At 31.9% G+C, this 14,920-nt stretch overlaps 1 protein-coding gene across 1 annotated transcript in view; it reads left to right on the plus strand.

The window, feature by feature from the left end:
- LOC111703250 (protein kinase DC2) overlaps positions 1 to 14,920 on the plus strand; it is a 43,710-nt gene that overhangs the window by 18,208 nt on the left and 10,582 nt on the right. Inside the window, exons 2-4 of the mRNA XM_023475139.1 lie at positions 11,701 to 11,788; positions 12,201 to 12,246; positions 13,455 to 13,475. Of these exons, the coding sequence (XP_023330907.1) occupies positions 11,701 to 11,788; positions 12,201 to 12,246; positions 13,455 to 13,475 (155 nt within the window). The remainder of the gene's footprint in view (positions 1 to 11,700; positions 11,789 to 12,200; positions 12,247 to 13,454; positions 13,476 to 14,920) is intronic.

Consider the following 14,920-nt stretch of genomic DNA (forward strand, 5'->3'; position numbering starts at 1 on the left):
GGGGGGGGGGGGGGGTTGCTGTAGTCAAGCAACAAAAGATGTAAGGATACAAATATGAAGGTGTATGTACAGTGCATGTAAATACATAAAATATACGTATATGAAGCAAGATAATTCAAGTTACAGTCCACTTCAATAAAATCGGATTTAAAGGACTTGGTTCCAAATTTTAGTGAAATGTTTCTTTAAGGAAAGATTAGAAAAACTAAGAAAATATCTCAAATTTGAATGCTTACCCATTGTATAAAGTTTACTGACAACCAGAAAACTTTTAGAAGACTTTTAGGATCAAGTTTAACATTAAAAAGTCCAACCAGCATGAGACACAGCAATTGTATAGTGTAAGCAGATCCATTTCACTAAATTAATGATTTTTAAATATCTAGTAAAACTATTTGCTTCGTTACAACATCAAATACACCTGAAGTATTACTATAATGTCGTCTTCCCATTCCAATGTTGTCTGGTTATCACTGTATACTAAACACTGATGAACTCAATCTGAAAAAGAGGTTGAGTAAATAATAAATCCCCCCCCCCCTCCTATCCTAGTCGAATAATAAAAGAAGAACTAAAAAATAGAATAATACATTTTTATTCTTTCCAGCCAAATATAATCAAGAAGGCAGAGTTTTATAACTATAAAGTGTGTCTCAAAATAATGAAAAGTCGCATGAAGACAATCATGATCATAAAGGGTGTCTCAAAAGAAAGTCTTAAATGTAAAGAAATTCTTATACAAACATTATCTTTGAAAATGCGGTAAAAATAGATTCTTGGAAGTCTAAATTGTTGGTAACTTAATATTAATTAAAATTAATTACAATTGTATTTATTATTTTTGACGTAGCAATCTCCAAATCTCAAGTTTGAATTTAAACCCCTACTGCTGATTGGTTCTGTTTCTTATCTTTATACTTTGCTTGTCTGTATGGGTGTCTGTCTGTTTGTTTGTTTCCAATAAACGTAAAAAAGGCTAAACTGATCGGACCCTAATTTTGTGTGGGGTTTCACAGGACCCCAGGGAAGGCTTATGGATATTCAAAAATTAACCTATAGCAAAATTTGTTTTTCATTAAATTGTGAAAATCCCCAAAGGAATTGAGTCTTTGTCATAAACTCAAATTTTCTAATCCCTATATCTTGTAAACCTGATGGTGTAAACACTTGGTATTTCAAATTTAGATTATTTGATCTAACAGAATTCATAGTTTGAAATATTCAAGGTCTACGACATTGAGTTAAAAAGATTTAGAGATTGGGAAGTGAGAATTTGGAGCAAAGACTCAATTCCAATTTGTTATACAAAATCCGCGAACATTTTTTATTGTTATACAATGTATACAAAGAGAAAACATGTTCACAATCAATTGTTTTATATATTTGTATCAAGTCATTTTCCCATATATACAATATACATTCATACATGTAATCCCAGCAATCTTTGGTGATCTTTCTGATCTTTGGGGAGGTTACAAATATTTTCTCTTTACATTAAATGCTCCCTAATATTTTAACAATATAAATTTTTTACATTTACAAAGTACAATTTTTTAAAAAAATGAAAAATATTTTGAAAAATGTGTTGAATATATTTTTACGTATTCCCTTTAAGCTGCATGGTTTTCTGATATATCAGGGCTATAGCTGAGATACAGTAGTGCTGTCATTAACATAGAAATGAAGGAAAGTAGGGGGGGGGGGGAACTCAATGAGAAAAGAGGGATTAGGATGAGAGAGAAAATATATAGAGACTAGGGAATGAAATGAGAAATAAGAGAAAATATATAGAGACTTCTATACTTCAATACTTCTACTTTAAATAACACTTTTTGGCTAAACTTTAATGATTCTCAAAAATAATTTTGTCCTTTTTTTCCCGAATTCTAAAATAGCCTCCCCTGTTGTCTCCTGTTCCTTGACTGATAAATGTGGTCTTTAAATGCATTTTGTGCATATCTTCTATTAGGTGGGTGGAGAGGTGGATACACTTGGTAACTGCACGTGGAGAATTCCTTCCTCTTCAAATTTGTACTCTTCTGTCGTTTAAATCTTTTAAACCCTTTTAACTACAAAAAGTGGAATTTAATTTAGTGAAATGGTTCTGCTCCCTGACCTAATCTAGCTATGGGTCAATTTAGCTATGGGTCAACCTAGCTATGGGTCAACTTAGCTATGGGTCAACCTGGCTATGGTTCAATCTAACTATTGGTACACCTAGCTATGGATCAACCTAGCTATGGGATAACCTAGCTATGGGTCAATCTAGCTATGGGTCAACCTAGCTATGGGTCAACTTAGCTATGGGTCAACCTAGCTATGGGTAAACCTAGCCATTGGTAAGTCTAGCATTGGGTAAACCTAGGTATGATCCAACCTAGCTTTGGATCGTAGCACAGAGTGGTGCCAAGATATTCTTACAGAAAATTGATTGGAAAAATTGTATTTTGAATTTTGTTTGTAAAAACTAGATTAATTTTGGCTAAATGTTACGTAAAGAGCAAAATCTCCCAAAAAGAAATCGAAAACCCCCCGTTTGTTTACAATACTTTGTCAACAGATTTTAATGCAAATGTATACGGTTCATGTTTATGCTTATCCATACTTCCATACATAATTTCTTATCTCAGGAACCCAGCTTTGCCTAAAAACGTAATTCTATCTTTTAAATTTATAAAAAATATTCCCGTGGTACTACCGAGTTACCCAATTAAGATTTGAGGCAAATCGGTCAAGACGTTTCTGGGTTATAGTCGGACATACAAACAAACAGACATTACATACTAACTATATATAAATGTTGATAATATTCTATCTATATTTTATCATGTTTATCTGCTGCATATGTTTGGACCAGTTTAATTGGATCCAGTCCTAACAATCTATTAAAAAGTATGTTTTGATTTTTTCAACTTTCTCTAGATTCAACTAGTAAAGGAGGTGGGGGAAGGGGGGGGGGTTACTAGAATTCCCCCTCCCCTCTTTTCTTTTCAGAAAATTAAAATCCTTATAAAAATTACAAACAAAAATAACATGCTGGGTCGACTATTTAGTCTACGACTGGACGGTACGACTGAAATCATATACATTACATTTTTTGCCGGCTCGGATCATGCAACCTTATTCTGAAATCATGGTTTTGCAACAAACATTAACCATAATGTTTATGAGTGCGTGTAGGTATTTGTTAAACATGTTCCTAATTCAACCAGATTTCTGCACGATATATTTATTGCAGTAGTCTTTCATCATATAAATCCATAGACAGCGAAAACCAGAATAAAGTGAAAAGAATGTCGTCTTTGTTTTTCTTTTAATAAGAAAAACGGTTACAGTGCATAGAATGATATATAAATATATAATTGATTATTATAGTGTAGGTTAGATCAGAAACTCCTGGACATTTGATGTTCGACATCAGCATGTCGGAGACTAAACTTTTGCAGGGTTACAGCTTTGGTTACATCTACATTAGTTGGTAGGGTATGAACTATGACTGAAATCTCTGATCAAATATTCAAAGAATATTTTCAGTATTATTGCAATTAAACATTTGCAACCCTTAACTTAAGGTCACTCGGAATTTTTGCAGTCCTTTTAAAATACATAATACAACCGACTTGTATCCCGTGTTTACTCAAAACTCACAAAAACAAAATTTGTTTATTTTAACGCAAACATCTTCTGGATAAATCAAGCTAGCAGAGCAAGCATTTTAAAGTGTTCAAATATTCAAATACAGAGCTACTATATTTATAACACTGTTATTTTGGTTCGCAGTGTAGTTTTTGGACAGAAACTGTTCTCTTTATCGAGAAGGTTCAAGCCTTTTAATCTTAAAAGACAGAACGTTTACGTTCATTTTGAAATTCACGATGAAGAGATTAAGAATGATAAAGTACACAATAGTTTCATAAAATGAACATGAGGCATATTTTGGGTCCGACCTAGAGAACGATTTTTGGACCCACCCCCCTCATATCAATTTTGTGCATGACCACTTATTTTTCATTTTTCAGCAAAAATGTTATTTTTTTATTATTTTAGGTTAGGTTAGATTAAGACAATTCTGGGCCAAGCGTTGCGGCTAGGACAGGCTAGGGGGGCCGAGCGTTGCGGCTAGTACAGGTTAGGGGCCGAGCGCCGCGGCTAGGACAGGCTAGGGGGCCGGGCGCTGCGGCCACATGATCAATTATATCCATGTGTTATCCATGTACAAAATTGATTGGAGGGGGAAGGGGGGTCCAAAAATCGTTCTCTAGGAAATTACCATTTATTCCGGATTCGTATATTCAGTTTTAACTATTAACATGGCATATAACGTTCATACATGATTTCTTGTCATGAAACGTTAATTTTTTCTTCTTTTCTTTCCATCCATCTATCAAACAGAGAACATGCAACCTTTTTACATTTTATTTTTATTTTCTTTACTTCACGAATCACATGTGACGATTGGTCACATTTATTAGAAAATCAACCCCCCCCCCACTCCCTCCTACTACTCAGTGGTGTCCCTTGAATGCTAGAAATAAACAAAATAACACTTTCAACAAATCCTAATTTTTTCACACCTGATTATGTACATTTGCAATGTGTACGAATACTCTTTAATTTTAAACTATTTGATTTTGCAGAATTTTTTGTTTGAAATATCATATTAACGATATTAGGTTGCAAAGATTAGAGTTTGTAGCGAGTATTAAATTCCTTTAGGTCAGGGGCGTATTCAGGAATTTGTCCAGGGGGAGCTTACATTTTTTTCTCTTTCCAGGGGGGGCTCAGCACCCGTTGGGGCCAGAAAACCTCCTGAAATCAATAGATTTTACTGGTCCAGGGGGGAGGCTTAGCCGTCATAGCCCCCCCCCCCTGAATACGCCTCTGCTTTAGGTTTACTATTCATAGAAAGACATAAAAGAAAGGGGCTTATCATTAATAACATTATCTACAACCTTTATACAATTTACAATATTTTATATTCTCATTTGAATCTTAAATCTTATTTTTCTTATTTTTAAGCTTTCATTGTTCTCATCAGATGGATCCTTTATGAGTTTTCCTTAAAAAATTTTATTCATTTTTAGTTAAATTTTTTTTGCCATTTCGTCGGTCCAAAACTTTTGGAAAATGTAAAAAAATCTTCAAACCGAAGATCTCAATTTTCAGGAAATTTTCCCCCCTGATGTTTTGGGTTGTCAACCTTGTGTCCCCCCAGGGGGGGCTGTCAATCACTTCCCCCTTAAACGTGACTATATTCTTTTATCTTAAAATTGTTGTAGATGCGATCTTATGAATGCCTCTCTCTCCTATTTCATTCTGACATTGTATCTAAATATTTTGAAGGATTTTAGGCTTTCCTTCTTCACGTAGTTTGCGTAGCAACACATTGTATTCAAATAGAGAGAGTTTTCTTTAACAAATATTTTGCATTTAAAGGGACAGTGTAAGCGTAATATCAATTTGATTATTATTTTTGGTTCATTGCACATTGCACACTATACAGAAGTAGCTAAGGTCGAATAAATGGGATATTAATGGTACGACTTTTTACGACGTGTATCTCTATAGTTATCTATTTATAAATTTGGCTTGCTTGTCTTGGTGTCTGTTTGTTTGTTTGTATCTAATAAACGTCAAAACGGCTGAACCGATCGGGCCCAAATTTTTTGTGGGACATCACGTGACCACAGGGAAGGTTTATGAATGATAAAAATTTAAAAAAAATGTGTTTTAAAGGTTTTTAATTTTGTAAGCAAAAAATTAAATTCTTGAAAATCCGCGAATTTTTTTAAATCCGCAAAAAAAAATTTCTTCTTTGTTTTAAAATGTAAACAAAAAAGAACATGTTCACAATTTAAATAGAAGATGGGCGCGGAGCGCCCTAAAAGCCTAGTATATTAAAAATTCAAAACTTTTTGGTCTTCTAAATAGCAATTATCAATAAAAGGAGTTATGTTAAAAAAACATTTAATATTCCAAATCTATTTACTAATCTTGCATCTATTTTTATCTATCAATAGCATCTATTTTTATCTATCAATATCATCTATGAATATATATTTTGCGGCAGTCTGTTTGTTGGTTGATAGTTTTATTTCTAAGTAAAATTGATTTTAAAGAAAATACGTCAACAATTTTTTTTAAGGAAAACAATTATTTTTAAGAAAATTTTAATTCTAAAGAAAAGATTGTAAATTTACATGGAGCTGTAAAAACAGGAAAATTTGCCCAAAAAAATGTTTTTTTATTTTGGAAGAAAAAAATATTGCACCTAAATTTGTAAACTTATCGCTGTAACATACAGGGGTACCCACAAAGGATGAGACTTCAGAGACGATTATGGAATTTGTACTGTCTGTTTCCTTATATTCATGATTCTCTCTGACTTTAAACTTGTTTTTTTTCTTTTTTAAATCATTAAATACGCCATTAAAAGACTACATTCAGGACAGAAGAAGCTCGTGCATACCTTGGAATCGTCATATTTAGTTTCAGGTCGTCTTCACAGTCTTAATTTTTGTGGATAACCCTGTATATTAACATCTATAGAATCAATCAATCTATGAATTTATTCTATCTATACAGATATCTATATATATAAAGGAGTCGAATGTTATTTGTCTGATGTAAAAAAAATCCTGTACACAGCACTATTTAATTATCTACTGTAAGCGTGCCAACCGTCTATCCATCTATCTAACCATCTTAATTTTTATTTCATATACAGGTAGATCCAGAAAACTCAAATAGGAAGACGACTTTTTGACTCCAGTTCTGATTTCAGATAGTCCATTGATCACGAGAAACAGCAAATGTGCAGTCTAAACATACTAATTTCAGTTGAAAAGTGATTTTATATGTAAAACTATTAACACTAAATACCCCTAATAATTGCTTTAACGTTGTCGTCTTCATTTTCCACGGTTTTCTGGTTACCACTGTTTCTAATCTTTCTAGCTACCCATCTTCATTTTTTCCATTTTGGGCCCGACCGGTCCAGCTGTTTCGACGTCTGACACGCCATACTAAATAGACTAACCAAATATTAATATAAAGATAAAAACTTTAATTGAAAATCGGTAAAAAAAGACAGACAGAAGTTTACAAATAATATTAAAATATACTATATATAATATTATGATACAATATATATAATATTTGGAGTTCACTGTAACAACATACAAAATTCTAAGCAGCATTAAAATTTTAAGAAAAAACCAAGACGACGTTTATTCCACTTTGTATATCTGTACATGTCTTAACTGTAAATATTTACCTCTGTACACGTCTTAGATAACTGTAATAGTTACTTCTGTACGCGTCTAAGATAACTGTAATAGTTACCTCTGTACACGTCTTAGATAAGTGTAATAGTTACCTCTGTATACGTCTTAGATAACTGTATTAGTTACCTCTGTACACGTCTTATATAACTGTATTAGTTACCTCTGTATGTACACGTCTGAGATAAATGTAATAGTTACCTCTGTCTGTACACGTCTTAGATAACGCGTTCGTTGTCGTCGACTGTCTAAGTTTCTGTCTAGTTTTGGACAAAAATAAAAAGGAAGATGAGACATTATTTAACTTTTGTCTGAAACAATATTTTTCAGAAAGTATAGAAACAAAATGAATTTCTGCAGAAACTCTTTTACATATTAGCTGTCGAGTCTTGATTTTATCTGTGGTTTTAACATCTTTTTTCAACCAGTAAATTCTCAAAGGTCAATATGGATGGAAAATTGACAATTTGAAGATTTGGATAAGAAATCAATATTTGATTACTATTATAATCAGAAATACAAATTAACTGCTTAAGAGGCAAAAAAAAAATTATGATTTTAAACTAATAATTGAGCATTCTAAAAACATTTAGCTTGTTCGTTCTTTTTTCAGTTTTGTTTTAACCTTTAAAACTTTTATAATATGTTTTTCTGAAACAACTTTGCCCAAAAAATTTCAATTTCATAGGTTCTAGAAATTAAGTTAAAAAAGAAGGAAAAAGAATAGAACTTGAAATTACTTTCTGAAAACATGTTTATTGTTTAAAGTATTTTCACAAAAGAAAAGTTTTCTATAAACTTGGCATTTTTTTCACTAATAAATGATAATTCTTCCAAAAATGTTATGCTAGTTTTAAGGATAAATGTTAAATGTATAATAATTTTCCTCTATAAGTAAATATGTAGAGGGGAAGGAGGTGAAGGATGGAAGATGTAGAGGGGAAGGAGGTGAAGGATGGAATATGTAGAGGGGAAGGAGGTGAAGGATGGAATATGTAGAGTGGAAGGAGGTGAAGGATGGAAGATGTAGAGGGGAAGGAGGTGAAGGATGGAATATGTAGAGGGGAAGGAGGTGAAGGATGGAAGATTTAGAGTGGAAGAAGATGGAGGATTGAAGATGTAGAGTGGAAGAAGATGAAGGATGGAAGATTTAGAAGGGAAAGAAGATGGAGGATGGAAGAATGTAGAGTGGAAGAAGATGAAGGATGGAAGATGTAGAGGGGAAAGAGGTGAAGGATGGAAGTTGTAGAGGGGAAAGAGGTGTTTGATGGAAGATAGAGAGAATGATGATTGGAAGACACAGCGTGATAAAGATTACTAGGATAAATGAGTAAAGATTAGTAAGATGAGTAAGGATTAGTAAAATGAATAAAGAATAGTAAACTATATAAGTAAAGATTAATAAGATGTATAAATAAAGATTAGTAAGATATATGAGTAAAGATTAATAAGATATATAAATAAAGATTAGTAAGATATATGAGTAAAGATTAGCAAGATATATGAGTAAAGATTAATAAGATATATAAGTAAAGATTAGTAAGATATATGAGTAAAGATTACTAAGATATATGAGTAAATTTTAGTAAGATATATGAGTAAAGATTACTAAGATATATGAGTAAAGATTATTAAGATATATGAGTAAATATTAGTAAGATATATGAGTAAAGATTAGCAAGATATATGAGTAAAGATTAATAAGATATATAAGTAAAGATTAGTAAGATCTAGAGTAAAGATTACTAAGATATATGAGTAAAGGTTAGTAAGATGTATAAGCAAAGATTAGTGAGATAGATGAGTAAAGATTAGTAAGATATATGAGTAAATGTTACTAAGATATATAAATAAAGATTAGTAAGATATATGAGTAAAGATTAGTAAGATATATGAGTAAAGATTACTAAGATATATGAGTAAAGATTAGTAAGATATATGAGTAAAGATTACTGGGATATATGAGTAAAGATTACTAAAATGGGTTAAGAAATAAGATTAGATGACTTGCTAAAAATATCTATTCTCTTTATATGATTATATATTGTTTAAGTGTTGTAGTGCTAATATGGCACAATGCAACAAAATAAAAACTAGCAACAGACTCTTGTCATATTTAAACCTCAAGTGGGTGGACATAATTTGGGGATAGGAGGGGAGAGGGAGGGGGGAGGGGTTATTGAGTAAATGGATTTAGAAAAAATATAACGTTGATACCCCTCTCCTCTGCACTCCCTGAAGGGGTAAGGATGGGGGGGGGGCTAGGTTCCCTGTAAATACGCCTACGCCTCCCAGCCTCTTTGCATATTATATTCATTTAAGCAGAATTTAATAAAACTCACCGGGATTTCATTGTTTTCCCATTCTATTTATGTTAATTCACATTTACCTCCAGTTAAACTTCATTCAGTGGTGGGAACTTTTAAATAGGACAAATAAGTTTAAATAGGACAAATAAGTTTAAATAGGACAAATAAGTTTAAATAGGACAAATAACTTTAAATAGGACAAATAACTTTAAATAGGCGATTCAAGCGAAACATTTATGATGCTTAATCTGTCTGTTCTTTCATTAATAACAAAACTTTAAATAGAATATCAGAAAATCAATATAGAAATAGAAATAGAAATAGAAATAGAAATAGAAATAGAAATAGAAATAGAAATAGAAATAAAAAATCGAGTGAATCTCCAGTTGTGGAGCGGCATGTACGATTTGCAGCTGTACCTTTAAACTTTCTCTGGTCAAGGATGACAGAGCTATTCTTATCTTTCTAGCTGGAATTTTTGTTATTTTTTCCGCAGAAAAGATAGGAATTGTAATTTTCAAGATGTCACCAAAAAATACTTTAATTTTCGACAGAAAATAATTGAAAATCTATTCTCATTGCACTTCAAATATGTAACGCGATTCGAATTGCATGGAGTTCTTTGCACTCCACTTTTAGCGAAAAAAAAATAAGTCTATTAATTGAATTTAGTTTCCTTCTTTCTATCTATCTATCTATATATTATATATTATCTATTTTCAAATCTACTTTCAATATATATATTTAATATATTTTATCTATTGTCTATCTATTCCCTATAATCTATCTATCTGTTATATATATCTATCTATCTCTGTATCTATCTCCATCTCTCAGCACGCCAAGTGTTTTTATTCTGAGTGTTAAAGCTAGATAAGGTGGGATTTTATTGAATAGAAAATACTGGTTGTTAAATTAATGGATAGTATAATATACAATATTTAGCTGGTAGTCAATCATCAGGCAGAGACAGGCATAAGCCATCAGTAAATCAGACACAAGGGCATTAACTAACAGTAAATCAGACACTATGGCATAAGCCATCAGTAAATCAGACACTGGGGCATAAACTATCAGTAAATCAGACACAAGGGCATAAACTATCAGCAAATCAGACACTAGGGCATAAAATATCAGTAAATCAAAGACTAGTCATAAACTATCAGTAAATCAGACACTAGGCATTAACCATCAGTAAATCAGACACTAAGGCATAAACTATCAGTAAATCAGACACTATGGCATAAACTATCAGCAAATTAGACACTAGGGCATAAACTATCAGTAAATCAGACACTATGGCATAAGCTATCAGCAAATCACACACAAGGGCATAAACTATCAGTAAATCAGATACTGGCATAAGCTATCAGTAAATCAGACACTATGGCATAAACTATCAGTAAATCAGACACTAGGGCATAAACTATCAGTAAATCAGACACAAGGGCATTAACTAACAGTAAATCAGACACTATGGCATAAACTATTAGTAAATCAGGCACAAGGGCATTAACTAACAGTAAATTAGACACTGTTGCATAAGCTTTCAGCAAATCATACGCTAGGGCATAAGCTATCATAAATCAGACACTATGACATAAACTATCAAAAATCAGACTCTAGGGCATAAACTAACGGCAAATTAGACACTAGGGCATAAACTATCAAAAATCAGACACTAGGTCATAAACTATCAAAAATCAGACACTAGGGCATAAACTATCAAAAATCAGACACTAGGTCATAAACTATCAAAAATCAGACTCTAGGGTATAAACTATTAAAAATCAGACACTAGGGCATAAGTTATCAAAAATCAGACACTAGGGCATAAATTATCGGCAAATTAGACACTAAAATTATTCAGCCAATATATTAGAATCAAATTTTGTAGAAAAAAAGCATGATTAGAATTTTTCAGAGGTCAAAATTACTTGCTTCGTTAATCCTTGGATCAAGCAGTAATCCGTACCTTATATTGTATCGAAGGATTGATTTATTTCCTGTGGTCTGATTAATTCTGTTGTAATTATTGATATCAATTACCTAATTACCTAATGATCAAAGATTTTGATTTCATTTTAATTTTGATTTTTATATTTCAGGAACGTTTGCTAGAGTTTGTTTATGTCGAGAGCGCAGTAACAGAGAATACTTTGCTCTAAAGATCCTTGCTATTCATGATGTTATCAGGTATTCAGGATCATGACAATGACCATGATTATGAATACGACCATGATCATGACAAAGACCGAGACAATGACAATAACCATCACCATAACCGTAATCATGACCATAACTATGACCATGACCATGACCACGAACATTATTATAACCTGGGACATAAACAAGAATGATGTTAGGTATTCATGACATGACCATGACATGACTATTATCATGACCATGACCATACCCATGACCAATCTTCATTGACCATGACCATGGCAACAACCATGACCACAACCACAACCATGACCACAAACACAAACATGACCATGACCATGACCATGACCACAACCATCACAATGACCATCACCACAACCATGTCTACAACCATAATGATAACCATGACCACAACCATGACCTTGACCATGTTTATGTTTAGGTTGAAGCAGGTTGAGCATGTAAAGAATGAGAAGAATATTCTCAAGGTCCAACTGGATTTCAAATATATTTTTTAAATATTTAAACTTAAAAAGTGGAATTGAAAAATAAAAAATAAATAAAAAGGAAATGAAAATTTGTCAATTAGTAGAGTGACAGACAATATGTTTTTTTAATTAAATTTCATGAATTTGAAAATATATGATTTAAAATCAATAAACCCCTAACATTTTCAGAATATCGAGACTACCTTAAGATTAGGTTTTCTTTTCCTCATTTCTGCAGAACTTCTGCAGACTAAGATAAAAAAAATGTGCAACGTTTGAATTTCAAAGCTTTCATCTGATTACCTCATATTTTAAACTTGAAATCTATCCATCTGTGAAATGTCTATATACTAGCTAACTGTTTATCTGTAATCTGTTATTTAATATCTGTCATAATGTTATCTGTTTATCTGTTATATATATGTTTAAAGAATCGTCTAATCTGTCTATCTGTATCTGTCCATCTATTATCTGTAACTATCTGTTATCTGTATCAGTCCATATATTATCTGTGACTATCTGTCTATCTGTATCTATCTATCTTTTATCTGTGACTATCTGTCTATCTGTACCTGTCTTTCTATTACTTGTGACGATCTATCATCTGTATCTGTCCATCTATTATCTGTGATTGTCTGTTATCTGTATCTGACCATCTATTATCTGCGACCATCTGTTATCTGTATCTGTCCATCTATTTTTTGTGACTATCTGTTATCTGTATATGTAAATATATTATCTGTGACTATCTGTTATTTGTATCTGTCCATCTTTTATCTGTGACTATCTGTTATCTGTATATGTAAATATATTATCTGTGACTATTTGTTATCTGTATATGTAAATATATTATCTGTGACTATCAGTTACTTGTATCTGTCCATCTTTTATCTGTGACTATCTGTTATTTGAATCGATCTATCTTTCATCTGTGACTATCTGTTATCTGTATTTAATATCTGTCTATCTGTTATCTAACAACATGCTCTAGTAAGAATTTATCTAAAAAAAGCAATCTTTGTCTATTTGTCCAACCTTATATCTACTCATCTATCTGTTTGTGTGTCTGTTTATCTGTTTGCTTATGTGGCCCTTTATAAACTAAACCTTGGTTTTTGTAAATATTTTAATGTGACAGCGAGAACTAATTATTTGTTTTCACACTTTTTTCTCATTTCTTATTCGCATTCCAGACAACGTTTTTACAGGGACACTCTGACTACTTTCAGGTGAACCTTTATTTTAAGGATATCGTTGTGAATCTGAGACATGCCACTTTTTATAAAGAAGCACCACTAGAAACTAAATACACAGTCCCTTTAAACCTAAAATATAGGGAAAGGTCTTCAAACTTCAGAGTCGAATTAATTTAAAAACGTATCTAGCTGATTTAATGTTTCCGCATTATTTGAATAATAAATATTTTACCCCTTTAACTTAAAAATATGAAAAAGATTTGTTTGAAAATTAATGACTCTAGCTCTGCAAATTTAAAATAGATTATTTTCAAACAAAGAAGAAACCCCTTTTAAATGTTTGATTATTCATGTTAAGTATATCTTACAGTGGAAAACTTTGGTTTAATGTATAAAAATGCATTGAATTGTAAATAGTTGTTCCGAGTTTCCTTCACCTTTATTCTAAGAATTTGTAAAAAATCCATTTTCCTGGTTTTTATTTCCATGAACTCAACCTTTATACAGGATCTACCTCATTCTGGTTAGAATTGTTTAAGAAACCGCCGGAATGCATTTGTCAGGGCAAGGACACAGTGATTTAGACGCCCAGAGGTTAGATCCTGTGTTTGAAGTATCGTTAATATTGACGACTATAGATCTCGATATCCAATGTGGACACTTTTAAATTTAAGGATTAATGCTTGATCTCTCAATTTAAGATTTTCTTTTAATACGATGAAGATCAATGCTTGATCTCAGAACTAACAACTCAATAGTTTTAGCTTCTGGTGTTCTAGTATAGGAACCTTCACTTTGGTCAGAATTTGAACATTTATTTTATAGATTTAACATGAATGAATGTATGTTTAAAAAAATGCTCTTGCGATTTCTTTAATTATATCGATGACCCCAGACATGGTTTAAGTAAATTTGCAAGAGAAAAAGGGATACGGCATAACCCCTTTCCTTAAAAGAATATGTGTACTCTAAACTGAAATATCAGAACACCTTTGCGCTCCCATACTCCTTCATTTTTCATTGTACACCTAAGAATTAAAATGGTGATATAACCGGTTGATACAAATTGATTTTAAGAATTTTTTGTATAATGGTTTTGTTTCAAACATATAGAAGTTTGAAATTCTGCCTGAAATATTGGAATCGTTTTAAAATGATAAAATTTAATTCCAGATCTATTGGAATTGTCAAAAATGTTTTAAACTTTATTCATTTCTTGCTTTGTGCAAATAATAATTAAATTGGGTAAATGCAAAAGAATGCATAGTTTATAAAGGAACTGTAGACTCGATGAGATTGATCCTTAATAACAAAGTAGACGTATAAAGGGGGCCATTGGTTTTAAGAAGCTTTAGTACAATTAAAATTTAGTCTTATGAAAGTTCGAAAATAGATTCCTCTCCCCATAGAAAGAGAAAGAAAAAACGGATGGGGGGGACGCTGAAAGTAAAGGGGTGAGGAGGGTATGAAAATGGATG

The sequence above is a fragment of the Eurytemora carolleeae genome, unplaced genomic scaffold (assembly GCF_000591075.1).
Source record: "Eurytemora carolleeae unplaced genomic scaffold, Eaff_2.0 scaffold150, whole genome shotgun sequence".
NCBI lineage: Eukaryota > Metazoa > Arthropoda > Copepoda > Calanoida > Temoridae > Eurytemora > Eurytemora carolleeae.